General features: G+C 31.0%; 4 protein-coding genes across 4 annotated transcripts in view; 2 read left to right on the top strand and 2 right to left on the bottom strand.

Moving 5' to 3' along the window:
- The first annotated feature begins 204 nt into the window (after window positions 1-204).
- Window positions 205-3,356, top strand: LOC124540084 (derlin-1). Its single transcript, XM_047117498.1, has 5 exons — window positions 205-565; window positions 1,463-1,666; window positions 1,946-2,094; window positions 2,583-2,693; window positions 3,180-3,356. The coding sequence occupies exons 1-5, from the start codon at window positions 413-415 to the stop codon at window positions 3,313-3,315; spliced, it is 753 nt and encodes a 250-aa protein (XP_046973454.1). The 5' UTR covers window positions 205-412; the 3' UTR covers window positions 3,316-3,356.
- A 1,896-nt stretch (window positions 3,357-5,252) lies between these two features.
- LOC124540056 (NADH dehydrogenase [ubiquinone] 1 beta subcomplex subunit 9) lies at window positions 5,253-6,399 on the bottom strand. The gene is made up of 3 exons (XM_047117460.1): window positions 6,197-6,399; window positions 5,724-5,866; window positions 5,253-5,489 (listed from the first exon to the last, which is right to left on the bottom strand). Exons 1-3 carry the CDS (start codon window positions 6,292-6,294, stop codon window positions 5,296-5,298), a joined length of 435 nt encoding a protein of 144 aa, XP_046973416.1. The 5' UTR covers window positions 6,295-6,399; the 3' UTR covers window positions 5,253-5,295.
- Window positions 6,400-9,862: 3,463 nt separating this feature from the next.
- On the bottom strand, window positions 9,863-12,788 carry LOC124540022 (protein ALP1-like). Its single transcript, XM_047117420.1, has 2 exons — window positions 12,286-12,788; window positions 9,863-11,363 (listed from the first exon to the last, which is right to left on the bottom strand). Exons 1-2 carry the CDS (start codon window positions 12,579-12,581, stop codon window positions 10,478-10,480), a joined length of 1,182 nt encoding a protein of 393 aa, XP_046973376.1. The 5' UTR covers window positions 12,582-12,788; the 3' UTR covers window positions 9,863-10,477.
- A 5-nt stretch (window positions 12,789-12,793) lies between these two features.
- LOC124540023 (clavesin-2-like) overlaps window positions 12,794-27,617 on the top strand; it is a 30,699-nt gene continuing 15,875 nt past the window's right edge. Inside the window, exon 1 of the mRNA XM_047117422.1 lies at window positions 12,794-12,965. The gene's annotated coding sequence lies outside the window, so the exon portion shown is untranslated. The remainder of the gene's footprint in view (window positions 12,966-27,617) is intronic.

Genomic DNA, 27,617 nt, shown 5'->3' with positions numbered 1-27,617 from the left:
TTCTAATATTTTAAAACTTCAGTGATTCTTTTTATTTATACGCTTTATGAACAAAATACGTTATTACGAAATTAATATTTAATGCATTTTAAAACATTTGTTTTATTTTTTGTAAAATATAACTATTCTTTAGAAAATAAATTAATAATTGATTTTCTCTGTTGCATATTATATAATGTATTCGAGCTGGCAACATTTAAAACTGTGTCTTGTCAAGTGTTATCATCAGCAAAAGAACGTCAAAAAACAAAATATCATTATAGCCGAGTTTTCTGGACAAATTCATTTAGGACACGTGTACTTGCTGTATTTAGTGTCGATTGTATCACGATTGCTTCATTATTTAGAACGTACGGAAATCAGTGATTTCATAGAGTCAGTGTTGTTTTGAACTGAGTAGTAAAGCGGCAAAATGTCGGAATTCAAGGACTGGTACAACAGTGTACCGTTTTTCACTCGTTACTGGTTAACGTTTACAATAGCTTTAAGTATTATTGGACGATTTGGAATTATAAGTTATAGAACCTTAATTCTTGATTTCTATCCATTCATAAGCCAATTCCAGGTATGTATTCATAATTGAACTTTAATGTTATATTTTGTTGCTTACTATATACTTAATATGTATGTATAAAAAAACAACTATACGTTTTGTCAAGTTCATTTTTTATATTTTATTTTGGTACTATTAATAAACTATCAAAAGTTATCAATTATTTCTGTAATGCAAACATTCGAAGTTGATATTATTTGAAGTTAGTTAAAATTATATTATACTTGTACACAGCCAATATCGTTTTAAAATTGGCAGGTAATTTCATATTAATAGTGACAATTTTATTTACTCTTTATGTTCTAAATGTACTGAGTAGTATTATACTGAAAAATTCACTTCAATAATAAAATAATGCTTGCTGTTTGGAGTAAGTTTTTTTTTTTTTAAATTATCCATATATTAAGTTAGTCATTATTTTTATTTATTAATTTGCTATTTAAAATTAAGTACATAATGTTGCATCAGATAAAACAGTATTCTTGATAAATAATAAATAGAACTAGATATACTTATCTCTAAGGATTTTGTGCACTGTAACATCAATGCCAATCATATTACATTAAACTGTGCCCACACAAAAGGAAGTTAACATATATATATTATAACATATTATTTGTTTTTATCTTTTTTTTATTTAACAATATCTTACAAACTCTATCTGAAACATAATATATTCTGAGCATTACTTAACTTAACATTACATTTATAAAAAAAATAAGGTATGGATATATTATTTACTACTGTAAATTTGTATAGACAACCCAAAACAAATTTAAATATACTATATTCATTGTTTTATTGGTAAATGCACAGGGTAATTAAAAAATCGGTTCAAATATTGTCATGAAGTGTATTGAAATTTTTAGAAACACAATAATAAAAGTTTTTTTTATTATTCTTTTTCAGATATGGAGACCATTCACAGCTCTATTCTATTACCCGATAGGTCCTTCCACTGGCTTCCATTTCCTAATCAATTGTTACTTCCTCTACAATTATTCACAAAGACTTGAAACGGGCATATTTGCTGGCAAACCGGCAGACTACTTCTACATGTTGCTGTTTAATTGGTTGAACTGTGTTATCATTGGAATATTGGTCAACTTGCCGGTAAGATGTTTTACTATTATATATTTATATATTTCCTACCATGTATAGCTGTGCATGCTGATATACACTTAAGTCAACAGCTGTTGGTATTATGTTCCTTTTCCATAAACCAAGATTGTAATAACTTAATATTACTAAAATATTTAATAATTTAAATTTAGCATTATAACTAAGTTCTTTAAATAAAAATAAATCATAAAAGATTGATGAATCTTAAACTTACATGAATCAAAACATATGTTAAGAATATTGATTTAAAAGGTTCATTTTTCTCCACAGATCTTAATGGACCCCATGGTGCTGTCAGTACTGTATGTATGGTGTCAGCTCAACAAGGATGTGATTGTGTCGTTCTGGTTCGGCACTCGCTTCAAAGCAATGTACTTGCCATGGGTACTTTTAGTATTCAACCTCGTTATTAGTGGAGGGTAAGTTAGTTTGTCATTAAATCATTGTTCCTAGCTTTAATAGTATTTATCACAGTTTCTGGAAAAATGTTTATGGTTTGCATATATACATATTATTCTGTTGTTTGCAGAACATTAAGTGCTTCCTCATTTATTCTTTGAAACATCGTTAATTATCATATTATCATATTATATGAGTGTCAATACATTTTGTCATCATACAAGTTACCTAGTGGCAATGACCACTCATCAGATATTTTACCACCAAGCAACAATACTCAGTACTGTTGCGTTCTGTTTTGAATGATGAGAGAACTAGTGTAACTACAGGCAGACAGAAATGGACCACTTACCATTAGGTGGACCATATGCTGGTCTGTCAACATATGACAAAACAAAAAATAAATCTAATGGGTCACGACTGAAGACAATTCAGGCCTGGGATCATTCAACAAATTGATGTGCTTTTTTAGGCACGCATGTACTAATAATATATTTATTGCTTTCAGTGGTGTCATGGAATTGCTGGGTATCCTTATCGGACATCTTTCATTCTTCCTGTTGTTCAAATATCCTCAAGAATTTGGCGGTCCAGCTCTTCTCACTCCACCTGCATTCTTGTGAGTTATAATATTGTTATTACAAGATTACTATTATTTAGTTTTCAGCTATATTACAAAAAAAGATCAAAAACTCTTTTGTAGTGTCTGCACATGTTTTTCTTGTTTTTCAACTATTTATATTGCAAATGTATGAACTACTCATTTAAATAACAATCATAAGATAAAATTTAATCTACAAAATAACTTTAAAGTTAAATAATGATAAAATTAGTATCATAAATTATAAAAAAAATATAAATAAATTATTAAATCAAAGGTATCACTTCAACACCTCTATTTACTTTTTATCAAATATCTGATCTGATAATAAGTAATCAGTTCACTGATTAAATCATTAAATTGCACTATTTTATAAGTACCTGGATAAAAGGTAACATAATTATTGCTTATTAGTATTCCCGTAGTAAATTTCTTATTATAATGCGGAATAATTGGTCTGTACTATTTAAGGATAGACTATAGCATGATTTACTTTTTGTTTAGGAAGCAAATCTTCCCCGACACGAGGTATGTTGGCGGTTTTGGTACTGCACCTCAAGCAAGGGTGCCCACCAGACCCGGCGGGTCAGTCTTCGGTGGACATAACTGGGGCCGTGGCCAAACCCTTGGAGGCAACTGAGTAGACGTGTGCAAACCAAATAAACTCTTATCACAAGTGAATGCATCGAATTTTATTAATTTAAATTTATAGCGTATGTTCTATATACGTCTGTGGAACAATTTGACAGGAATAGATAAAAACGATGAAATGATAAAGAAATATATTTAAAAGTATTAAATATACAAATGGTCAACATTAAGTTCGGATCCACTTTAGGTCCGATTTTTATAACTAACAATTGTACCTTACTAAAAAAAAAAATAATAAATTTAAATCATTATCAAAAGGCATTTAATTACGTTTTAAAAAACGATTATAAAATTTAACATGAATTGTTGTATTGAGTGTATGGAATGTGTGCATTAGAGTATTTTAAATAATTCCTTTGATTGACAAAGCCGCTATATTAAAAAAAAAGAAGTCTAAAAATGTAACAATGACCAGCCAAGAATAATATAAATAGTCAAGACTATTTATATTATTCTTGGCTGGTTAAACTTAAAACTAGAAATCATATTATCTATCAAGGATAGATAATATGATTTCTAGTTTTAAGTTTTATAAAACTTTTTAAAAGCAATTTCTTCATTATTTTATTTTGTATGTGTGAGAAATTAACATAAATGATATTATGTAGCTGGTATTCCAGTTTATATCTTTTTTTGTTGTTTTGCCGAAATAAAACATCTTCGTTTTATAATAGTTTTTATTTATCCAAACTATTTTTATTGTGTGAAAAAGGTTTTGTGGTTTTACCTGTATATGTTGCTAGGAAGCTTAAACAATGTATCTTTTTCTGAAAGAACAACCCGGTTCAAATAATAATATTATCAGCTTATTACTTTACATCTCAGATAAAAAACAATTTAGTAAATTTCCAAATTAAAGTTATATTTGAGCAGTAATATTATTAAAATTTATATTTCTTTATATACGTAATCACTCCTAATCATATTAATATATTTTATTAGCATTAGAAAATTACAACTTTTATTTGATCACTTCCCTGCCGAGAGTGTAATGGAAATTAATTTAATCCATTCTCATAATAAAAATGTACATACATTCTAAGTTATTCACATACAGCAGAAAGTCTTGGTGGTTTTAATAATTGTATGTATTTAATATGTTGATAATATACAATAATAGATGTATTAAAAGTAGACATAAAGGTAATTGTCCTTAAAAAACTATATAAGGAACCTGCTTTAGTTATTGGTTTTTTTGTACACCATGTTATGAAACTTTAAATAATCTTTGTTTTGTATATAACAGAGTTATTTTAATAATAAATATTTTTTTCAGTTTATATTTGAATTTCATTTTACCTATTTGAGAAAATTAATGATATTTTTTGAATGCTGTTTGTAATTTTCGTACCATTCCGAATGTTAAATTGGCATAATTATTTGATTACTAAATGAATAAGTGTTTGGAACATTATTTTTATCCTCCAATTTCAATGACTTGGCTGTTTTCTTAATATAGCAAAGCAACTGTACAGAAATTTACAGAAACATACCCAAAACTGATGTAAGAACTTAATATTACCAACCTAAAACCACATAATTTAACATGTTGCAGAATTTATAAAATTCTACAGTACCATATAGAACTAATCATCGCCCCCTGACAGGGGGCTGTTTACCTCTAATTTTAGTAATTGGTCATTAGTTGTATGAAGTAGGCCACGACAACAAATAATCCATAACAGATTCAAATGGAGGATGTCATCTGTACTTGAGGTAAAAATTCAGAAGAACAATCGGAAGTTATTTTAATAATCTCAACTGGTTGACAAGCAGAGGTTGACTTCCTCGATGTGTAATTTCAGTGATATTTAAACATTAAGTAGCAATAAAATACTTGTTTCCCTATAAAAATCTGAAAAAATTATATATTTTTAAGAAAGGATTATTACATATTGAGGGTTAAGATAAATAAAAACTCAAAAATGATTAATGATTACTTTACTATGATAAATATTTATACATGTATCTAATGGTGTTGATCTTTCGGATCTGGCTTGCCGTATTCCTTCTCCCACATAGCAATGAACTCTTTCTTCCTTTCTTCACGCTTTTTAAAGTACTCGGGGTATTGAGCCTTTTCTAATGGGTGCCAGTAATCAAGCACCCAGTCTGGTGGTTTCACCTCACGCTCATGGGCCACACCTCCATGACTGTAGGGGACTGTAACGGGAAATAAAAAAAAGTTATTTTTAATTAACATATTATGTTGAGCCAATACAACACAACTTAATAATAAGTGGGAAAAATATATATTTATAGAAATAGCTTTCATAAGAATTTATTTACACAAAATTAATGTTCATGAAAGTAACAAACTCCAACTAAATATCAATATCAACAATTCCAATAAATAATTCAAAGAGGTTTTGGTTTAAATTAATAAAATATGCTTACATTTCCTAGGAATTGGATGTTGGTTGAGGAAAAGTTCTTCTTCGCCTTCCTTCAGCAGTTGAACAGCTTTACGCATATCCTTGATGTTGGCATTCTTGTCGAAGCGTTCTCTCATCAACACTGCTTGGTAACGGTATACATGGCTGAAATATCCAACATATTATAAATCATTTATTTTGTGTAGCATATCATATCATTAATACAAATTACTTATCTACAGATTAACATATTAACATAAATAACATACAAAAAATATTTGCCTAACTTACTGAATAACAACTTAAGCTCTACATTAATAAAATAATTATGTATGAAAAATTAAACCTGATCACATTTTATATTTTTAAGGTCCAGATAATTAAAAAAACAAATAATAAAAATCTGCAAAATAAAAGGTTAAATCATGAAAACAAGAAGTTACGTAATAGGAAAGGATATTTATATTGTAATATTTTATAATTAAATTTACTTACCGTCTATCGTAAAACGCTTCTAAGTTACGCAAAGATCTTTTATATAGACTGCATACTTTTTGAGCATGAGTTTTTATGCCCAAAGGAACATTCGCCATTTTCACTATTTACATTTGACAGTCTGAACTCTGAGTCTGACTGAAATCTGTATATTTATATGATTTTGACAGCAGTCAACGTTGACGGCCCAATGTGCACAGATTCACCAATATTGTAATGGTACGTCTACACGCTTGTAATGCCTCAGAAACATATATGCCAACTAATGGCGCTTGTGGCAAATTTTAGCAAGCATTCGTAATTTATTTGACGTCTGTTTGATCTATTAAGAATGTATTTATATTAGTAATCTGCAATATGAAAAATAAGAAATAAAATAAATGATTACTCGAGTACTAAAAAAGCTGATTTGCCTAAAGTTATATATATATATCTATAGGTTACTTATATTTATATTAATGTTAGTTATTATAGTTATATTACCGTCTACTACGCTTGGAGTCACTATTCTCAAACGTATGATTTTTTTTTATATTTGGCATTATACAGTTATGTATTGTCATGTATTTGTTACCGATGATTCAAAAAAGGGCCCTTTTCACTTTTCACTATATTATTATTTGTGGTATTTTAAGGCATACGTTATTTATTGCTTTTTATATAGACCTTGGTGTATAAGTATAATAATTAAGTAGAAAAAAATTGGTACATGCGTGTGGATGCAGCTTAAGAAACGCTTTATGGATAATATTATCTCACTAACCAGAGAAGCAATGCTATTGGAAAGCTCAATACCACATAGTCTATAATTTATAGTGGACATTAAAAAACAAAACTAATCTCATTATATACGAAATGCTCTTACCATGATTGCAGACTACCCCAAAGTTGAATTCCATCGACATCGGTTCATTGGTTTGTTCGCAGTAGGCGAGCTAATGCACGAACAGACAAATAGTTACTTTCGAATTTATTCAGATAATCAGATATAACCCGATGTTAACTTTCGATATATGGTTACGATTACGTTTTCTGTTCAGTCGTCTTTATATAATATTATTACACATGTATTACCATGTATTACTGTTGAATTAAATATTTATATATTATGATAGCATTTAAAATGACAAATCAACCAATAAGGGTAAAAAGTAAATATGTAATTCTTATTATTTCGTAAGTAAATATGTAATAGTTATTAAAACGAGATTTTTCTGGTAAGTATTTTAATGACTGTTATAATAAAAATAACTAAGTTTTATATAAATAATTCCTTATATAAGAAAACTATCCTAAGAAAATGTATCACTTACAATACGACTATGTAATTAATATTTTTTATTTACTTATAGTTAAGTGTCTTAAAATGTGTTCTGGTATAAATTCAAATTTGTTATATCATACAATTTTATTTTATTGTTAGTGCATATTTTGGATTATATACATTAAACTTTTTAAAGTAATATAATTTTTAATTCTCATTTCGCATTATCATTATCATTTCTCATTAATTCTCGATTTATAAATTAATTTGTGTTTGGCTTTAACTTGTATTTTATTAAATTATTATCAAAAACTAGACTGTAAGTCTTGTTTACCTGCAAATTGCACTAAATACTGATTATAATATAATTACAGAGTTCTCCGGTATAGACTCTCTCCAACACTGCCATAATTTGTATTTACTATATACTAATAATTAAATATAATGAGATTATTTTATTAATAGTTATATTCTAAACAGTGACGACGATGACGTTTATGGAAACTAAAAAAAATACGTCATTCGCTTTATGGCGTCATAATGCCTGTACGTATGGCTAATAACAGCACACACAGTTCAATTTGTTAACGCGGAAGTAAATAATGAGTAGGCATATGAGGAGATTATAGATTTTTCGTCAAAAACAGCAATGGCAATGAGGTTTTGAAACATAGACAATTTTTTTCTCTCTCTGAGAAATAGGCTATTTGACAATGCGAAAAATAATGTGTCAATTATTGTAATCAGTGTATATTATGAGTTTAAAAATGGTTATTTATTAACCATTAAAATATTACTTAATTTATTCAAAAATCCATAAATAAAAATGCACTTTTTCAAACGTTTGTCACGTGACACAAAACGCTTCTGATTGGCCGGGCTTATGATGAAGTCACTTGCTATCAACCTGGATTTTCTACTATGTATACCACAGATTACAAATACAGGCAAGTGACGTCACCGACCCTATTGTAGCGCCATATTGTCCATGTAGCGTTTTCGCGGGCTATTTAAATATGGAATTTTTTATATGATGTTTTTCGAAAAATATGTACGAGAAATAAAAAAATCAAATTTTACTGGATTCCTTAACCTCTACTAAATAATGTAAAATGGATTTTAAGAACTATTCAAATAGCCTAGTACGTAATGATAATGACCTGAAGCGACAAGTCCTCATTAATTCCTCCTAAAATTATCTGTGTAACAAAAGGGGAACCACTTTTGTTAAACTGTCTTTTAAATTTTCCAAAAATAAATTATAATTTAACACCTTCTGTGAGGAATGGCGAGTTTAAATAGTTTTTGTACCCAGTACTATTCTTCAAGATCGGAGAAGAGTACTAACCTATGTCCAAAAAAAAATACAGACGAATTGATAACCTCCCCCTTTTTGAAGTCGGTTGATGAGCGCGTCCAGAGAACGGTTCGATATTCCGCCGAGCTCCCTACTAGCTATAGATATTAATAAAAAAAATAATGTAATTCTTGGAAGTCTCCTATTTAATTATTATTTTCTCATTCGTCTATTAATTAAATTATATATTCTAATATACATAAAATGTAACCTTAGCCCATTGTGTTGAGCTTAGTAGTGATATGACTATCAATTACGAACTAAAGCATTATATAATAAGGATACGATCTTATATACTATATAAAATTATCATTTAGTCATTAAGTTACTTTAATTTATCATAGAGTCCAACTGAGTAAAGCAAATAAAAAGATATAATTTAATATAATAATTTGTTGTTTTTAAATAGAATAAAATGCATAATGATGATTGAGCTAAAAAGATATATTCCCATTATCAATATAAGCCAGATTTATATATATATATATATATATATATAGATTACATATTAACTCATAGCCACTAATTAGTTTTTCACATAGTTACCGATCTCTTTACTTCCATATATCTGGTAGTAAATAAATGTACAGAAAATTATTTTATATCGATAAGAAGTAAATGACTTTTTAAAATATATGCATTAGTTCATCAATCACGAATTCAATTCAAATACAAAGCAACATTTAAATTTCACTTTTTATTTATTAAACGTTTCGAAAACGAAAATATCGAGTATAACGTAACGTTATAAAATGCATACAAAAATTCGATCTATACCACGATCATATTGGGGTCAAAGAAAGTTAGAAAAACGGACGTGGCGAGATGACCAACGAGAAAGAACCGGTCGCTCTAAGATTTCGATTCGAAATGTAATCGCACCAGACTCATTTTTTTGAAAATAGAACGACTCACGAAATTATTCAAACTACGAAAGTGTATCGGCTAGAGCTCTACACTTTTTTTTTTCAGGTTCCTTAGAAAGTCCAAAGAGGTTTTAATAACATAGTCGCGTGTATGCGACCTACTAACGCTAAGAACTCACGGAGCGGTTTTCACCCGCACCCGCCGCGGGTGCGGGCCCGCAGCTTCTGTAGAATGCAGATATATGTGTAAAAAATTAAAGCACATTTCACGACGCGTTTTACGCCCGCGGTGTGCGCGGTTGTTTGCGGGTCCCGCTGCACTGGCGGTTCATCTTCTACCGGCGGGCGCGGGTCGCGGTCCCGCAGCCGCGGCGATTTGCACCCGCGCGCTCTGCGGTCGGTTGGCGGGCGACCGCGTTGGCAGCGGGGGGGAAATCGCGCCATTTTGCTGGTAGGCAGTGATAACTCCTTGTTCCGTAGTGACGCGTTCAAGCACGCACGCGCACGTTTGTCAACAAAATGGATACTGATATTGAAGTCGATCTACTAATTACTTTGGTTCAAGATAGGCCAGTTATATGGGATAAGAGCTTAGAAGAATATAAGTACAAAAACTTGACACTCAAAGCATGGGAAGAAATCTGCGGTATTTTAAATAAAGATTTTGAAAATTTGGATGAGACAAATAAAAAAAAATATGGTTAGTATTATATAAGTTTATTTTTAACCTACAATAATAATTAATAATTGAGCTGTGTAGTAGCGGGTCGTAAAAAGAATAATAATTAACGTTATTAAATTTTTGACAATTGCCAGCTTAAAGCTCCGCTGTCACTCATAAAATATTGTTGAAAAATATCTCTTATGTTGTTGGCTTGTCTTCCACTGCGTATTGATGGAGGTGTTTGTATACTCTCAAGATTATGAGTAAAATCTTCTTCTCTAATGTGATGGCCGTCTCGTTTTCGTACAAAATTGTGAAGTATGCAACATGCCTTCACAATATTAATTGATAAAGGTATTGATACATCCAATGCACGATTTAAAATTCGCCATTTGTTTGATAAAATGCCAAATGCACATTCTACGTATCTTCGTGCTCTCGATAGGCGATAATTAAATACCCTTTTTTGTACACTCAAAAATTGACCACCATAAGGTCTCATAATGTGTTGATGCAAACCAAATGCCTCATCGGCTACGAATACATACGGGACAGGTGGCAAAGTAGATCCGGGTAGTATTTTTTCATTAGGTAGTTTGATAGAATTGCTATTAAGCGCATTGCAAAAAGTAGTATTTTTAAAAATGGTTGAATCAGCATTACTTCCCGGGGCTCCAATGTCTACAAAAACGAAGCAGTAATCCGCATCAACTACGGCCATTAATACAAATGAAAAAAAATCCTTATAATTGTAGTAAATTGAAGCACTGTTATCTGGTTTAGTTATTCTTATATGTTTGCCGTCTATTGCTCCGACACAGTGGGGAAAATTTGCGTACTTGTAAAATTTTTGGCTGATTTCTTCTAAAAGTTCTGTAGTGATTACCGGAAAACATTCAGACATTAACACCTCCCATAATTTTTCACATGTCGTTCTTATAATTGCTGATATAGTTGTGTGCCCAATTCTGAATATGTAGTGCAAATCGTGCATTGAAGTCCCACTTGCTAGGTATCTGAAATAAATAAATTTACTTAATTACGTATATTTTTTTTTAGGTAACATGATTATAAAAAAATGGAAAAATATTAAAGATTGCTGGATGAAAACAAACAAAAAAGTTGAAACGGAAACAAAATCTGGATCGGGAGCTAAAAAAACTAAAAAGTACATTTATGATGATCAGTTACAGTTTTTGAAGAAAAATATACCTATTGAAAATACCTCCTCAACCTTAACGAGCGATGCTACAACTGAACAAACTACTACTACTACTAACACTACTACTACTGTTGCATCAACATCAGAAGCTTTTGCTACGCCTATCACCTCAGTATCTTCTCAAACTGGTGTTAAAAGAAAAAGAAAAGACGACGCCGACAAAGCATTAATAGAGATGTTGTCTCAACGCGAAGATAGACATTTGTCATTTTTTCGAGGAATACTGCCTTCATTGCAAAATTTTGATGAAGCAAAAACAAGACGATTTCAAATAGCAGTTCTACAAATTATTGATAATCTTGATAATAATCTTCCAGCATTTTCTTATCAATATCCACCATATAATTACAGTCAAGAAAATATCGGCAGTCAAGAAAATATCGGCTATCGTACCTATTCTACTTCTGAAAGCAATACCCAAAGTCCACAAAATATTCCATCAGTTTCTTCAGTCAATACTAATTTGTCAGATGATGTGTATTTTCAATAAAAAAAATTTTTAAATATTACCACTAGTTTCATTAACACCTGACGCAAAAAGTATATAAGTATGTTGTATCCGTTGTCTGGTATCTATAGTATAAGCCTCGTGCTTAGTTTGGGACTAGATGGCGCTGTGTAAAGATTTCCAAGAACAACATTTATGTGTGTGTGTGTGCGTGTGTGAGTGCGTATGTGCGTGCGTGCGTGCGAGTTGTTAAAAGAAACTTACATACCTTAATGTGACTGCCAACATTTCCTCTGGTGATATGGGATCTCGCATATTAGTATGTTGTTTTTGAAGAGCAGTTTCTGTTTTTTTTTTAAGTTCTAAATAACTACTTATGGACATTCGGAAATAATTAAAGAACTTCTCCTCATCCTTCTTTAACTCATTAATAAGAGTAACAAATAATCCATAACGATTTCTTTCCGCAATTAGTGGATGTATCCAGAATCTTTTAGGCCTTCTTTTTTTAATTCTTCTGTGAAGTAAATATAACGCAACAGCTCGTTTCTGGTGTGTATCCATGACGGTCTGGAACTGAACTGATCGTTTAACCGCCCGTCTTGCAACCGCCCGTCCTGCGATAATCAACCGCTACGTTTGCGGGTGATAATCGCAACCGCGGCGGCTGCGTTATCGCACAAAACTGCGGTCTCGTGAGTTTTGAAAATAAACTCCATTCCGCCACCGCGGCGGGCGCGGGCTGAAAACCGCTCCGTGAGTTCTTAGCGTAATACTAGTCAGCCAGTGTTGAACCGACACTCGGTGCGGTGGTACCATTACCATCGCATTGGATATAGCAAGTAAATAATAATTAACTTCTCTATTAAATAATAGTGAAAATTGTGTGCAAAATATTTTGGATTTATTTGTGAATATTGTCCGGAGACCTGTTTTATTTTTCTTTTGGTAAGTTCAACGATTTTAATTAAAATAAATATTATTAACATAACGTGTTTTTTTTTAAATATAATGCAGCATTAAACTTATTCTACGATATGTATTTTTTATTATTACTTATATTACTATTACTATAATCTTATTTCAGTTAGGTAATTGATCAATAAATGTAATGATTTTTTTTTTATTTTTTATTTTATAAGAATTTAAATGAAATTAAAAGAATAATCTATTTTTATTTTACTAAGTATATGTACAATCAGTAAAGGTTGCTATGTAAAGTTAATTGATATTTGGGTAGTGGCAAAACTATTAACTTTTTTTTTAAAACTAAACTTAATTATTATATCCAAGACTTATGCAAAAGCTTGAATACTTAAAAAAATATATTGATAAAATATGGCAATTTTATTCAAAGTTACATTGTAGGCATTAATTAAACCGAAGAAATTTAATATTTGTATATAATGTGTTAAGTTGTTTTTTTCATAAAAGGGAAAGTAGGTGATTGTGTTACGAGTCTGGAAAATTAATATTACATTAAGATTAAGGATATCAAAGAAAGGTTACGTTTCAACCTCGACCGCGATCTCTCATAAAGATTCAAATGTATTTATAGTTATTATTATTTTAGATATTTTGAAAGTTTGACAACATTAAAATTGGAAACTTGAAATTGCATTTACTGCTATTGTGAAAAGAAAAAGCTCATAAACAAAAAATATACAGACGAATTGATAACCTCCTCTTTTTTGAAGTTGGCTTAAAATGACAATGGCTGGTTCGACAAGAAATTGAACTCATTTCAGTTAGTCAAATAACTTATGAAGAGTACAGTGACATACGCCGTACGCATTTAGAAGAATTAATTATATATAAATAAAGACAAAATTATGAAACTTTTGTAAGACAACAGATAATCAATGATAATTTTAATAAGAAACAGTTTTTACTTCATTATAAAGACTCAATTGGAAATTCATATTGAAAGTTAATTTACAAAGACTTAATTTTTTCAAGGTTGTCGTCCTTGTGTTTCACACTTAAATGTGACCAAGCACGATAAATAAATGAAGGTCTATTTAATAAGGTTTATTTTTTTTTATGCTACCGGATTATTGTAAACATTTTTTTTTAACCATGTTAACAATACTTTTCAATTGGATTTTTAGAGAATGCCCAATGGTTATTATAAAAAGCAAAAATGTCTATGGGATTGTCGTAGTATTCGTGTTAGGATATCATTTAAAATGAATTATGAATACGTAATCGAGACTATACACTTATCGTAAGTGTGACAATTATATAGAAGTGAATAATAGAAAGTTTGTTTATTTAAATGTAGCTTCACTGACCAATCTTTCGATGGCTGTTTCGTGTGTTTTCTAAAGGAAATAAAATATATAAAAATTAGATGTTGTCTGTATATTTTTTTCATTAAATTATGTTATCTAATATTAAACGAAAACTTACGAGCAAATTTAAAATAATTACACGTTTCTTTCAATAATCACTACTACTAAAAGTTCGGATGCAATGACGTATTGTATATTTCTGAGATAGGGGGGAATCTAACTCAGTGGATAGAGGGGACAAAATAAATAAGCATCTTTTACACCGTCACTATACACGAAATTTGAGCATCTTTGAAGTAACTATTTCTTAAGATAAATTTGTCAAATGCTTTGACCTTTTTACAATTAAGATAAACTCTTGGTACAAAGCAATAATAGAACTCTTTAGCATTATTTTTAATAGGCTGTAGGGCCCCCCTATTTGGCACGGGTCCATATTCCCGAGATTGACTGAACAGTGATTACAATCACCAGGTTTACGAAGCAAGCACTTAGAAGTTAAAATATTTTTTGGCTCACAATAACTAATATGTTTCGTACTAAGGTCCACAACTAGGAGTCAGAAATATATCAGAGAGAAAATCGGATAAAAACATTTCCGTGTATAGTTTGTTTTTCTTCCCTTGTACTTTTGTTTCCGTGTAATATATATTTTAAGTTGTTAAGTCTAAATGAACCGTACGTTAATGCCAAAATAATTATTTTAACCTTAATATCACCCTCTTCCGACTACTTATAAACGAAATTTGCCTACAAATAACAAAATATTAAAAAAAAATAAAAACAAGAGGAGATCTCTATGATACTAAATTGTCAAGTTACTGGCACTAAATATGTATATTTCTTATTTAAAAATAAAATAATAAATGCATTAATTCTATTATTAATAAATATGCAAAAAATAAAACATAAATGTTTATTTAGGCGTGTAAATTGATAATACACAAGCAGTCTTAGGGACGTAAAATTTTCGGTCTTTGCCAAAATATTATGGGTACGTGAAACCAAATGGATAAAATTAAATTAAATACCATAAAGTTGCTCAACAGATTAAAGAAACCTGTTATGGCCCTCGGTCACGGTGCCATTTGATTTCCACAGTACAGCAATGACATTAATTTGTTGTCATTACGTGTTAATATATACACGCTAATAAAGTCTCTATTGTTCAAACAATACATCTCATATTCGCGTGTTCAAAATAATTCGATTAGTTATAGTTTTCGATTACACAAGGCGCATTTAGCGTAACAGTGTTGATAGGTTCTGTCAACATTTATTCTTCTCAAGGCTCGACATAATTTGTTTTCTTAAGTATCGTTTGCATAATTTAAATAAATTGTATTGAATACGCAATTGCATTGCTGAAAGTATTTTTATGGTTTTGTTTTTATTTATCAATATGCTATTTGACTGGTTTTTAAAATCCATTTTATACTATTAAGAAGAGGTTAAGGAACCCAGTAAAAGTAGATTTTTTAATTCTAGTACATATTTGCCGAAAAATATCATATTAAAAATTCCATATTTAAATAACGCGCGAAAACTCTTTCAATAATCACTACTACTAAAAGTTCGGATGCAATGACGTATTGTATATTTCTGAGATAGGGGGGAATCTAACTCAGTGGATAGAGGGGACAAAATAAATAAGCATCTTTTACACCGTCACTATACACGAAATTTGAGCATCTTTGAAGTAACTATTTCTTAAGATAAATTTGTCAAATGCTTTGACCTTTTTACAATTAAGATAAACTCTTGGTACAAAGCAATAATAGAACTCTTTAGCATTATTTTTAATAGGCTGTAGGGCCCCCCTATTTGGCACGGGTCCATATTCCCGAGATTGACTGAACAGTGATTACAATCACCAGGTTTACGAAGCAAGCACTTAGAAGTTAAAATATTTTTTGGCTCACAATAACTAATATGTTTCGTACTAAGGTCCACAACTAGGAGTCAGAAATATATCAGAGAGAAAATCGGATAAAAACATTTCCGTGTATAGTTTGTTTTTCTTCCCTTGTACTTTTGTTTCCGTGTAATATATATTTTAAGTTGTTAAGTCTAAATGAACCGTACGTTAATGCCAAAATAATTATTTTAACCTTAATATCACCCTCTTCCGACTACTTATAAACGAAATTTGCCTACAAATAACAAAATATTAAAAAAAAATAAAAACAAGAGGAGATCTCTATGATACTAAATTGTCAAGTTACTGGCACTAAATATGTATATTTCTTATTTAAAAATAAAATAATAAATGCATTAATTCTATTATTAATAAATATGCAAAAAATAAAACATAAATGTTTATTTAGGCGTGTAAATTGATAATACACAAGCAGTCTTAGGGACGTAATATTTTCGGTCTTTGCCAAAATATTATGGTTACGTGAAAGCAAATTGATAAAATTAAATTAAATACCATAAAGTTGCTCAACAGATTAAAGAAACCTGTTATGGCCCTCGGTCACGGTGCCATTTGATTTCCACAGTACAGCAATGACATTAATTTGTTGTCATTACGTGTTAATATATACACGCTAATAAAGTCTCTATTGTTCAAACAATACATGTCATATTCGCGTGTTCAAAATAATTCGATTAGTTATAGTTTTCGATTACACAAGACGCATTTAGCGTAACAGTGTTGATAGGTTCTGTCAACATTTATTCTTCTCAAGGCTCGACTTAATTTAAGTTTGTTTTCTTAAGTATCGTTTGCATAATTTATATAAATTGTATTGAATACGCAATTGCATTGCTGAAAGTATTTTTATGGTTTTGTTTTTATTTATCAATAGGCTATTTGACTGGTTTTTAAAATCCATTTTATACTATTTAGAAGAGGTTAAGGAACCCAGTAAAAGTAGATTTTTTAATTCTAGTACATATTTGCCAAAAAATATCATATTAAAAATTCCATATTTAAATAACGCGCGAAAACGCTATTTCGACAATATGGCGCTGCAATGGGGTCGGTGAATTTTACGTCACTTTGCTGAATTTTAATCTGTGGTACATATAGTAGAAAAGCAAGGTTTACAAGAAAGTGACTTCATCATAAGACCGGCCAATCAGGAGCGTTTTGTGTCACGTGACAAAAATTTGAAAAAATGCATTTTTATTTATTGATTTTTGAATAAATTAAGTTTTATTTTCAAGTTTCGTTAGTGAATAACCATTTTTAAACCACGATTTATTTTTTGCATTGTCAAATAGCCTATTGAATTTTAGTAAGAAATTATATTTAGATATTATTATTTTTTTACGAAAACATCTCGCAAAGAGTAAGAAGGATACATGTTTATTGTGCCACAAACTCTCATAATCTCAATTTCTATATACAAATACAATTAGATAAACATTTTTTTTACATTCTAAATTTAATTTTTTCTACTCAATAATAATCTGCCCTGTCTTATACATTTTTTTTTAAATTTAATGAAATTATTGTAATTTATTTTATTTTATTGTGATAACTCTTCGTAGTCTTCATTGAGGGCTCTGGGAATTTTACGCAGTATCACAATAACGTAATTAAATGTCAAATATAAATCGGCGAAGGAGTTATTGTGGTTTTTTTTAATGAAAATTAATTTTAAAGCGTCAGTAAAGGGCCCTCACATCAAGTTTTTATCTAGGTTAGTAGTTTACGTAACATTTCACCCGGATGCAGAACGGGTTTTGAGGATTTTGCAAGAGTTCTTTTTAAATGATAACTTAATATCGATCTATATGTTGCCAGCTGTTCCTGACTACAGTGTTGCTAGCAAATATACCATAGAAATAAAACTAGTTTTAACGGATTTAAATCGCGTATATTAATTATTTTTATCATCCTGACGTTTCGAGCACTTTACAGCGTTCGTGGTCACGGGTAGACTAGTTTTATTTCGATGTGTAATAATCGCGAAAATCTAAGACAACATTAAATATATAAATAGCTTGTCAAGTGTAACTTAAGAAATATAACTTATGTTTTATAATCAGAAGTTTCGCTGGGATTTATAAAACATATTTAAATTATAATCATTGTACTTAGGTAATACTATTGCACAATTAAAGTACCTTCCAATTATTTTAAACTGTCATTAATAGATATTATCTCATTTACGACGTAAAAATATGCAGTGATTAATGCACCTAATCCAAAAATTAAAAAAAAAACAACAACAATATTATTAAATAAAATTTTCGAATTTAGAATCACTTTATATTAAAATTCGTTTATTATTAAATAAAAGTATTGAAGAGTTTAAAATAAACATGAAATGTTAACTTGGATTACCATTTCAAACAATGACCTCACTTCAAACGCATTTAAGATTTCTATAATATATTCTGTTGTACCATCATATACTGTTGATAATGGCTGATGATGTAACCTATACTCATATATAGGTATATATTTAGGTCATGTAACTTACAAGTAAACATTCGTTTACAACGTTTACGTAAGTATTATGTTTAACCTACATAAATTAATATAAGTAAATAAAATTAATTCAACAGGCTGTTTTTTTTTTTTTATGGTATCGGTTGGCGGACGAGCATATAGGCCACCTGATGGTAAGTGGTCACCATCACCCATAGACAATACATCGTCAATGTGCCACCAACCTTGGGAACTAAGATGTTATGCCCCTTTTGCCTGTAGTACACTGACTCACTCACCCTTCAAACCGGAACACAACAATACTGAGTACTGTCATTTGGCGGTAGAATAACTGATGAGTTAGGAGGAGTTAGGTACCTATCCAGACGGGCTTGCATAAAGCCGTACCACCAAGTATCTCGTTGGTTTGGAGATTTGATTATAAAATAACAGATCCCAGTACTAGGTCCAACCCCATGTGACAATTAGAATGCTATTGAAGAGGTTTTTGGGCAGCCCTTAATCCCCTTGAATGCGTTTGAAATTTTCGGGGTTGCTACTTATTTTGTCACCTCGTCGAATAAAAGAGGATTTAATAGAGAATGTTGTTATGTTTACATTGCTTCGTTTAGTTGTTAGACTCTCTTGAGAGTTGCCGCCTTAATAAACCAGGAGTACATGCAACATTATTTTTTTTAACTCTACCTTTGAAGCTTTATAAAGGTACATAGACACAGAAAAAATAGTCTGTATCCGTTCTTAATAAAATAAATGGTACGTTTTCTATTGCATTTGTTCTCATTTATGTAAGGTAGATATGACGTGATATCACAAATCATTTAATAAAAATAGATTAAAAAATGTATACGACAAGAAATAACTAAAGCTTAAATATTTAGCACCACTAAAATGAAATAAAAATAGTATGCTTAAACTTATATTTTAATCAATTATAATTATAATATAATATTGATTTCGTGTTAATTAGAAAAAATAAATCTGCAATATTGGCATAATCATTTACACTTCTATCTATATATTACAAATATGTAAAAAAAAAAAAAATTGTAATAAAAAATAGTAACATATCTATCTATCTAGTCCTTTTGTAGATTTCTGAGAGTTCTACATTTACAGAATCTTTGTTCGCCGCCAGTTACAGTACATTACTGAATGTAAATAAATATAAATTTAGTTTCAAGATAGGGAAATGGCCTATTCTTGTTTCCGTCTAAAGACAACTAAGTACCATCAGCTTAGTCGGAATTATAGGCGATACAATAAAATCAGATGTCTTGTATTTCCTTAGTACAAGTAAATTCTAGCTGTTTCAGACGTAAAATCGATAAACCTCTTATATATTAATCATTTGCTTTTCCACGTTGATAAATTCAAGAGCTCAATAGCCCAGTGGTAAGAACTCGTGCATCTTAACCGATGACTTCGGGTTCAAACCCAGGCAAGCACCACATATGTGCTTAATTGTGTTTATAATTCATTTCGTGCTCGGCGGTGAAGGTAAACATCGTGAGAAAACCATGCATGTATCTAATTTCATCGAAATTCTGCCACATGTGCATTCCATCAACCCGCATTGGAACAGTGAGGTGGAATATGTTCCAAACCCTCTCCGTAATGGGAGAGCCCAGAGGGTTAACCCAGCTGTGGGAAATTTTTAAGTTGTTACTTTACTTTACTTACTTAAAAGTGTCTATGGTATTGATAGCCAAATGTACAATAACTAATGTATAACAGGAACATAATAAGCAGAGGATTTTTCACCTTACGCTCATGAGAATGTACCGAAATGGCCAAGTCACATATTTTGACTAGATATAGAGTTTGTGAAGTTAAGTCTTGTAAAGTTTGGGCTTGTAGAGTGAGTAGCTTGGGTCTTTATGAGATTTGATAACTTTTCGACAGTTCGAGACATATGTTCTCGTCTTGTTATATTGTACACGAAAATGTTTTCGGTAGAGTTACGCTATTTTTCGATATACCATATATCTGTAGTATAAAGTATCAAATAAATAAAACTAATTATTACGGATTTTAATCGCGTATATTAATTATTTTGGACATCCCGACGTTTCGAGCACTTTACAGCGTTCGTGGTCACGGGTAGACTCTACCCGTGACTAATTAAAATACGCGATTAAAATCCGTAATAACTAGTATTATTTAAATGTGTAATAATCGCATCGAAAATTTAAGACAACATTAAGTATCAAATAAATAGTGAACGAGGCAGTCAATCTATTCAACTTTGTTATACGTTTCTATTATAAATACAATAAAAACAGCTGTCAAATTTTAAATCATAATAAGGAGAACGAATGTGGTGTGAACTAGAACGAAACGAAACCGTGAAACTTTGTACACATTGTTATATATATTTGTTATCAAAAACTTTTAGGCCGTGTCCGAGAAAATGGAGGCTGCGTTGAAATTGAAATAATGTTGAAATGAATAAAAAACAAATGAATGATGATTGAGCCGAGATGGTCCAGAGGTTAGAGCGCGTGCTTCTTAATTGATGATTGCGAGTTCAAAGCAAATACAACTGAATATTAATTTGCTTAATTTGTATTTATAATTCATCTCGTGCTCGGCGGTGACGGAACACAACGTGAGGAAACCTGCATGTGTCTGATCTTATAGAACTTCTGCGACACGTGTATGAATAAGTTGCAAACATCAAAAGGGAGAGGAGGCCTTAGCCCAGCAGTGGGAAATATTCAGGCTGTTGTTGTTATTGTTGAATGATAAGTTATTGTCAGTTATTGCTGACGTATTTAGTTGATAGCGTTAGTTGTAGATTTGTATTTGGAATGTTATAGTCGAACGCGCTTATCTCAAGAACTACCGTTGTCATTTGAAAAATTATGTTTGTTCAGATAGCCCAGTCTATAAGGCTTATTTCCCTACTATCCTAACCCCTTAGGTGGTGCAGGAACCAATAACCATAAATGTAAGCCGATATGGCAAACTATATGGAACAGGCGCCTTATTTCAAATTCAATTATCTTGCGACAGTAATTGTGATGGAGACTTAAGACTGAATTTGTGTATGTTTTACGTGTAGGGTTGCCAGGTCCTCAGACGCAAAAGCCGGACAGACCTGTGAGTTTGTCCTGACATTTGGGTAAAAAATCCGGACATCTTGTTTTTTTGTCAATTTTTTTATAAAAAGTGTAAAACTAATTTTTTTTTGTCTTGACATTCGGTCGAAAAATTTTTGAAAAATTTTGGTGTTACTTAAAAAAAATGGAAAACCGGGATTTTCTGATTGCATTTTAATAACACAAAAGCAAAATCAAGCTAATATTTCTTTATTATAAATCAGTATCTAACTCTCTTAATCATCAGTCGTTATATTGTAACAAAACAAAAAATTTTTGATGATGAAATTGAAAAATCCTACCTAAATCCTAACAGGCCGGATGCTGCTTATTTTGGCCGGACGAGCAATCAAAAATCCTACGTATGTCCTGATTTATCCTAACACCTGGCAACCCTATTTACGTGTAAGTTTTGAATCGAGCGTTGTTGATGAAAATTATTGTTTTGATTGTTCTTTTCCATGTTATATTCCATGTTGCTCTAAAAAGTGTAGGTGGATAGTAAATAAAATATTTTTTGTTATTGATTTTACTTTTCTAAAGGAAGTTGATTTGTTCTTTTTTTGTGGCCATCACCATCCACAGACAATGGCGCTGTTTTTCAGTAAGATTTCATCCCCCAAATAAGATTTCAAACTGGAACACAACAATACTGAATTCTGTTTGGCGGTAGAATATCTGATAAGTGGTATCCAGTGCCGGCTTTAATCAATTGGAGGCCCTAGGCATACCTATTACGGTAATGAGGCCCCTATGACTTAGACAGAACAATATTTTATAAGAATAAATAAAGAAACTTTCATTATTCTTCAATTTGCGAATCAATGCATTGTAAGTAACTAGTTTTATACCTGTCGGAAAAGTCAGTATTTTTAAAAAGGGGGGCCCCTATTTAAAAATACTGGGGGGTCGGGAGCCGCTCTGGGAACTTGCCTAAATTGCCCACTGAGAAAGATGGGTCTCGTAGTACCTGTCCAGATGCCTCAACTTTACTACCAAGTAGTAGTAGAATTAAAAACCTATGATAGTATACGTGTTAGAAATGTAAAACAATAATAAATTTGCAAATCATAAATATGCGATACAATCTGTGCTCATTTACAATAATTATAATCTATTCAAAGAGTTAAGCGATGTTAGCGTGTTTGTTTTTAAATTGTCTTGTGTATTGTATGTTTCAGAGTTACACAGTTTAATAGTACGTCGTTAAGATCTTATGGTTTTTCTTTTGATTTAAAGGATTACTAAAGTCCTGTGTTAATTGATATCATTTTTGTCTTTAACGTGTGTTATCTCAGATAACTTGGTTTACCATAACTTGACCTATAGAAATTGATAGACTCCTATGTCATTTAGAGACGATGCAAAAAATTTATAGTTAAATGACATACATATATAGATACTAGTATTATAAGGGAGGGCTCTTTATAAAGTCAACTATTACAACAACAACAGCCTGTAAATTCCCAATGCTGGGCTAAAGGCCTCCTCTCCGTTTGAGAAGAAGGTTTGGAACATATTCCACCACGCTGTTCCAATGCGGGTTGGTAGAATACACATGTGGCAGAATTTCTATGAAATTTGTCACATGCAGGTTTCCTCACGATGTTTTCCTTCACCGCTGAGCACGAGATGAATTATAAAGACAAATTAAGCACATGAAATAGCGGTGCTTACCTGGGTTTGAACCCGCAATCATCGGTTAAGATGCACGCGTTCTAACCACTGGGCCATCTCGACTCTTTTCCACTATTAATCCAATTTTAATTCGATCGTCTTCGAAAAAGTCCTAGACTAGACCTAGACTTCAACCTGTTTAGCCAGCTGGTAAATCCACCGGTGCTGTTAGTGATGAAATATTTGCATACGGCCCCTGTAAGCCCCTAGGTACGTAGCTACACGTGTGCGTTGTATTTCATATTATGCTTTCGTAATGCATGCATACGTAACGGTTAGCTATAATAAAGTATATGGACATTGTTACTTTCATAACATTATCTTATATTTTTATTTATTTTAAGATATTTGGGACAATGGGTCAGCCAATTGTAAAAGGTAGTATCTACCAATGCACCGCCAACGTAAACACTGCCTTACTCATTCCTTAAAACGGAACATAAACATACAGATGCAGAATTTACTTCATGTAAAGTCAGGGTAAGAAAACCTTCGTCAGTTTTCAAATTAATTCCTTTATCAAGTTAAGCTCTTAGTACCTTTTGAGTCAAATCATTGCGACGTAATATGACATTCTCGATCGGTAAAGCAGATTATCGCTCATACTGAGCACACGAAAATAGATCTTAGGGTGACGAACCTTTTCTTACCCCGACTGTACTTATGACAATATATAATTGCACAGCTACTAGAGATTCGAAATTTAAATTAAATTTTCACCAATAATAATGAAATATCAGTAGGTAGTACATAGAATACATGCACTAGTTGCCCGTCTCAGCTTCTTTTTCAGTTACATACCTATTTTAAAGTCTTTATACAACCCATGCATAGTTTACGGAATTTCAGTTAAATGCATAACGGCATGAATCACCGTTCGTCCCCATTCTGCTTCGTTGGCCCGGACTTTCCCTCCACGACTACCATAATAAGACCATATCGAAGTACATTCGATCTTATTACAAAAGAAATAAAGAACACAATTGCATTCATCGAATTCCGTGTTAATGATAACGAATAGGACTGTCATCTTAAGTAAAACTTCTCGTAAATTATAAAAAGGTCAAGTGCATTTAAATTAATGTTCTATTTTAAGTGAAATAAAGATCAAATTAACTTTAAGTCGATGTAAGGTCATACTATTTTTTAATCTTTGTATTATACCTTTTTCATAGAGTGATAGTAAGTTAATTTTATTTTCAATTGCACGATACTTAGTATCGAAAAGGTGCATAGGGTTGTCATGCTATAGTTTTAAATGCAGCTTCAAATATTAAATCTGTGAGGACTAAGTCGTAAATTTTGACAACCCTATTGTTCAATTAATTGTTCTCTTAGCATAATGACTTTTTGTTGGCAACAGTTCGTAGATTATCTCGTCAAAGTCACGTAGGATTTCTAGTATATATGTAATTGCAAAGTATTACGAAAGCTTCTGATTATAAAACATAATGCTGAACGTTCGAGATGAACTTTGTGCAGCTCGAAATTCTACATGTGTGCGTCATAGTCCTGTAGAGATACGCGTATGTGTGCGTTGATGTGCGGTTGTGTGCGTGCAGGGCTGCCACAAACTAGTATTCCGATGTTAGCCTTGAACTATTCATATTAATTTCAATAACTTAATTCATTGTGGAAAGCCTCAGAGATGGTGTAAGCTCATTATGAGTATTTTATGTTAAAACCGGTTTCGGAATGTAATTTATCGTTTAGATTATTTCGTATATTTTTAAGGTGATTAAATATTTATGGGCTAAGGAATGTAACTTATTCTGCCATGCTGTATGAACGTTGTGAAAGTTGCAGGTTCGATTCTGACCCCTTGAACTATTGTCGTAACGACTTCGTCGTATCAACTTTACGCTTGGTCGGAAAAGGCAATACTGCCATAAAATAATACGGAACTTAAGTTTTGTTTATTCTTAATGGTTTAAGTAATTATTACGCACAGTAAACATTATTATGAGTATAATTATGCATTATTTATTTATAAGCAAGTTTAACGCTGGAAATTGTTAAATATTGTAAAACATTGTTAAACATTTATTTTATTTCTGGGCAATAATTAGGTTTACTTGCGACGTTTTTTTACTATTGGAGATTATTATAACCAAAAAACCTGATAACTGGGTAATAATTGCCCGGAACTGATCTTGCTATCTTCAGTTGAGTTCCACACATCCTACTTGTTTCGCGTTGTTAGCTTGATTTAATTTATTAAAATTATATGATCCATTCATACATTAACACAATACATTACACTCGAAACTGACAAATATTTAAAAAAAGAAACTTAACAATTTTAAGGAAATTGCAACATAATCTACGAATTACAAACTAAATAAAACCTTTGTGGATAGATGTAATACAGTTACATTGGCACAATACGAGCATCAGTGTATGGAATGCATACAACATTATATTTGACACATCTCATAAATCAAGTTTTGTAAGCAGGTGAGGAGAAATAGGACAAGCTATTCGAGTACTGCGTTGCAAATAAATCTTCTTAGTATCATGTTTTCCTGGTACATTATTGCTCATTGTTTATATTGTAATTGGAACGTAAATGGATGTTAATGGATAAACAAAAACGATATGGTATTGAGGATATTATAAATGAATTAATTATATTATATAGTGGCCATTTTTTTTTTGTTATTGGCAAGGATTTCAGTGACGTCATTGACTTTAAGACCATTAGTACCTAGAAATAAAGGTGAGCGACCTCGTTAGTGACAGTTGACAAAATGTCATTATTTATTGTTTTTTATTTCAATTTTTATATAATAGTCAATTAGTCACAATATTATTTTCAGACTTAAATTGTTCGTTCTTATTTACTTAATGAATAGAACTACAATGATTTGCAACACATGATCACACAGAATATAATTATTAATAATTTTAATTTGTGCCTACCTACTGAATGAGTTTTCTATAGTGTTGTCATCACTAAAAACTAATTTAATGAGTCTTTTGAAGCATTAAAATGTTTTAAATTTATCATAGATGTTTTCGCAGCTATTTCTTTTTTTTAAATATAATACAAAGTTATATTAACATTTTACATGGTTTAAGAGCCAGTTATTTAATATAGAAAAGTAAATGATATCTGTAAATTGGTAAGGGTATATGGTTTCCAAATATATCATTACAAATGCATCTGATATGAAGTTAGTTTAAATTCGTGTCAGCGCCATGTGTACGCAGAAGGGCTGAAAGAAATGTACATGCAATCATGCGTGAAAGTTTCGATTTACTATAGGCTCCGTATAAAAACACAATACAAAAAGAAATAAATATTTCATGAAATGAACATTAGTAAACGTCAAAATATATGTTTATAACTTATAATTTTGGTAATTATATCAAAAATAAACATATTTCTTATGTTGATTGTCAAAATTTGTTAAAGTCGCAAAATTGTTTATCAAGTTGGTCTAGTAACTTAAAACCTTGTTGAATATAGCTTGTTTACTTTAACTTATTTTATAAAAATAAGAACCTTGTTTAGAAGTAACATTATACAGCTATTTAGATTGCCTATTTTCCAAATAAACTGTCAAAGTGTTTAAAACATTTAATCTTTACTTGCATTGGATTCATATAGCTACATACATTTCACTTCATTCAAATCTAGTATTATATTCTGGTTGTATCATATATCCATCACAATAAATCTGATTATAAAAAGGAAACCTGGTAGTTTTCTATATCAAGTCAGCATTACCATGCCTTAATATACTGAATATATATGGGACAGTGTCTGCAAGAGATATTTAATCATTAATGACAAAGAACAAATTATGCAGACCTCACTGAGCGACAGTCGGTTTCACTAAGTTAATTTCATAATCGTCAGTAAAGCTGCAAGTCTGGCTTTATATATCTCTAAGAGACACACACAAATACTAGACGAACTGACGTGCACATCTCGTGAAATACAATACCCTTGACACTTGGCTTTGTGGTTGTAATTGGTCATAACGGAATGACACGCGAGTCGATTTGACACAGTTATAAAGACAGTATTTGCATCCTTGCGTTTATGATTTCATAACCAATCCTTCTTCATACAAGATCAAAACAAACTTAATTCAAGCTGGCTCTTGTGAAT

This window comes from Vanessa cardui, chromosome 24 (assembly GCF_905220365.1).
Source record: "Vanessa cardui chromosome 24, ilVanCard2.1, whole genome shotgun sequence".
Lineage (NCBI taxonomy): Eukaryota > Metazoa > Arthropoda > Insecta > Lepidoptera > Nymphalidae > Vanessa > Vanessa cardui.
Note: the sequence above shows the minus strand (reverse complement) of the source record. Positions and strands in the feature narration are given on the sequence as shown.

Excerpts from the sequence above, each read along its gene's own strand:
- LOC124540022 (XM_047117420.1), bottom strand. The coding sequence starts at position 12,581 with ATGGATACACACCAGAAACGAGCTGTTGCGTTATATTTACTTCACAGA. Across the intron at positions 11,364-12,285 it reads ATGTTGGCAGTCACATTAAG|ATACCTAGCAAGTGGGACTT; the intron begins GTATGTAAGTTT and ends TATTTATTTCAG.
- LOC124540084 (XM_047117498.1), top strand. The coding sequence starts at position 413 with ATGTCGGAATTCAAGGACTGGTACAACAGTGTACCGTTTTTCACTCGT. Across the intron at positions 566-1,462 it reads CATTCATAAGCCAATTCCAG|ATATGGAGACCATTCACAGC; the intron begins GTATGTATTCAT and ends ATTCTTTTTCAG. Across the intron at positions 2,694-3,179 it reads CTCACTCCACCTGCATTCTT|GAAGCAAATCTTCCCCGACA; the intron begins GTGAGTTATAAT and ends CTTTTTGTTTAG.
- LOC124540056 (XM_047117460.1), bottom strand. The coding sequence starts at position 6,294 with ATGGCGAATGTTCCTTTGGGCATAAAAACTCATGCTCAAAAAGTATGC. Across the intron at positions 5,867-6,196 it reads GAAGCGTTTTACGATAGACG|CCATGTATACCGTTACCAAG; the intron begins GTAAGTAAATTT and ends TGGATATTTCAG. Across the intron at positions 5,490-5,723 it reads ACATCCAATTCCTAGGAAAT|TCCCCTACAGTCATGGAGGT; the intron begins GTAAGCATATTT and ends TTCCCGTTACAG.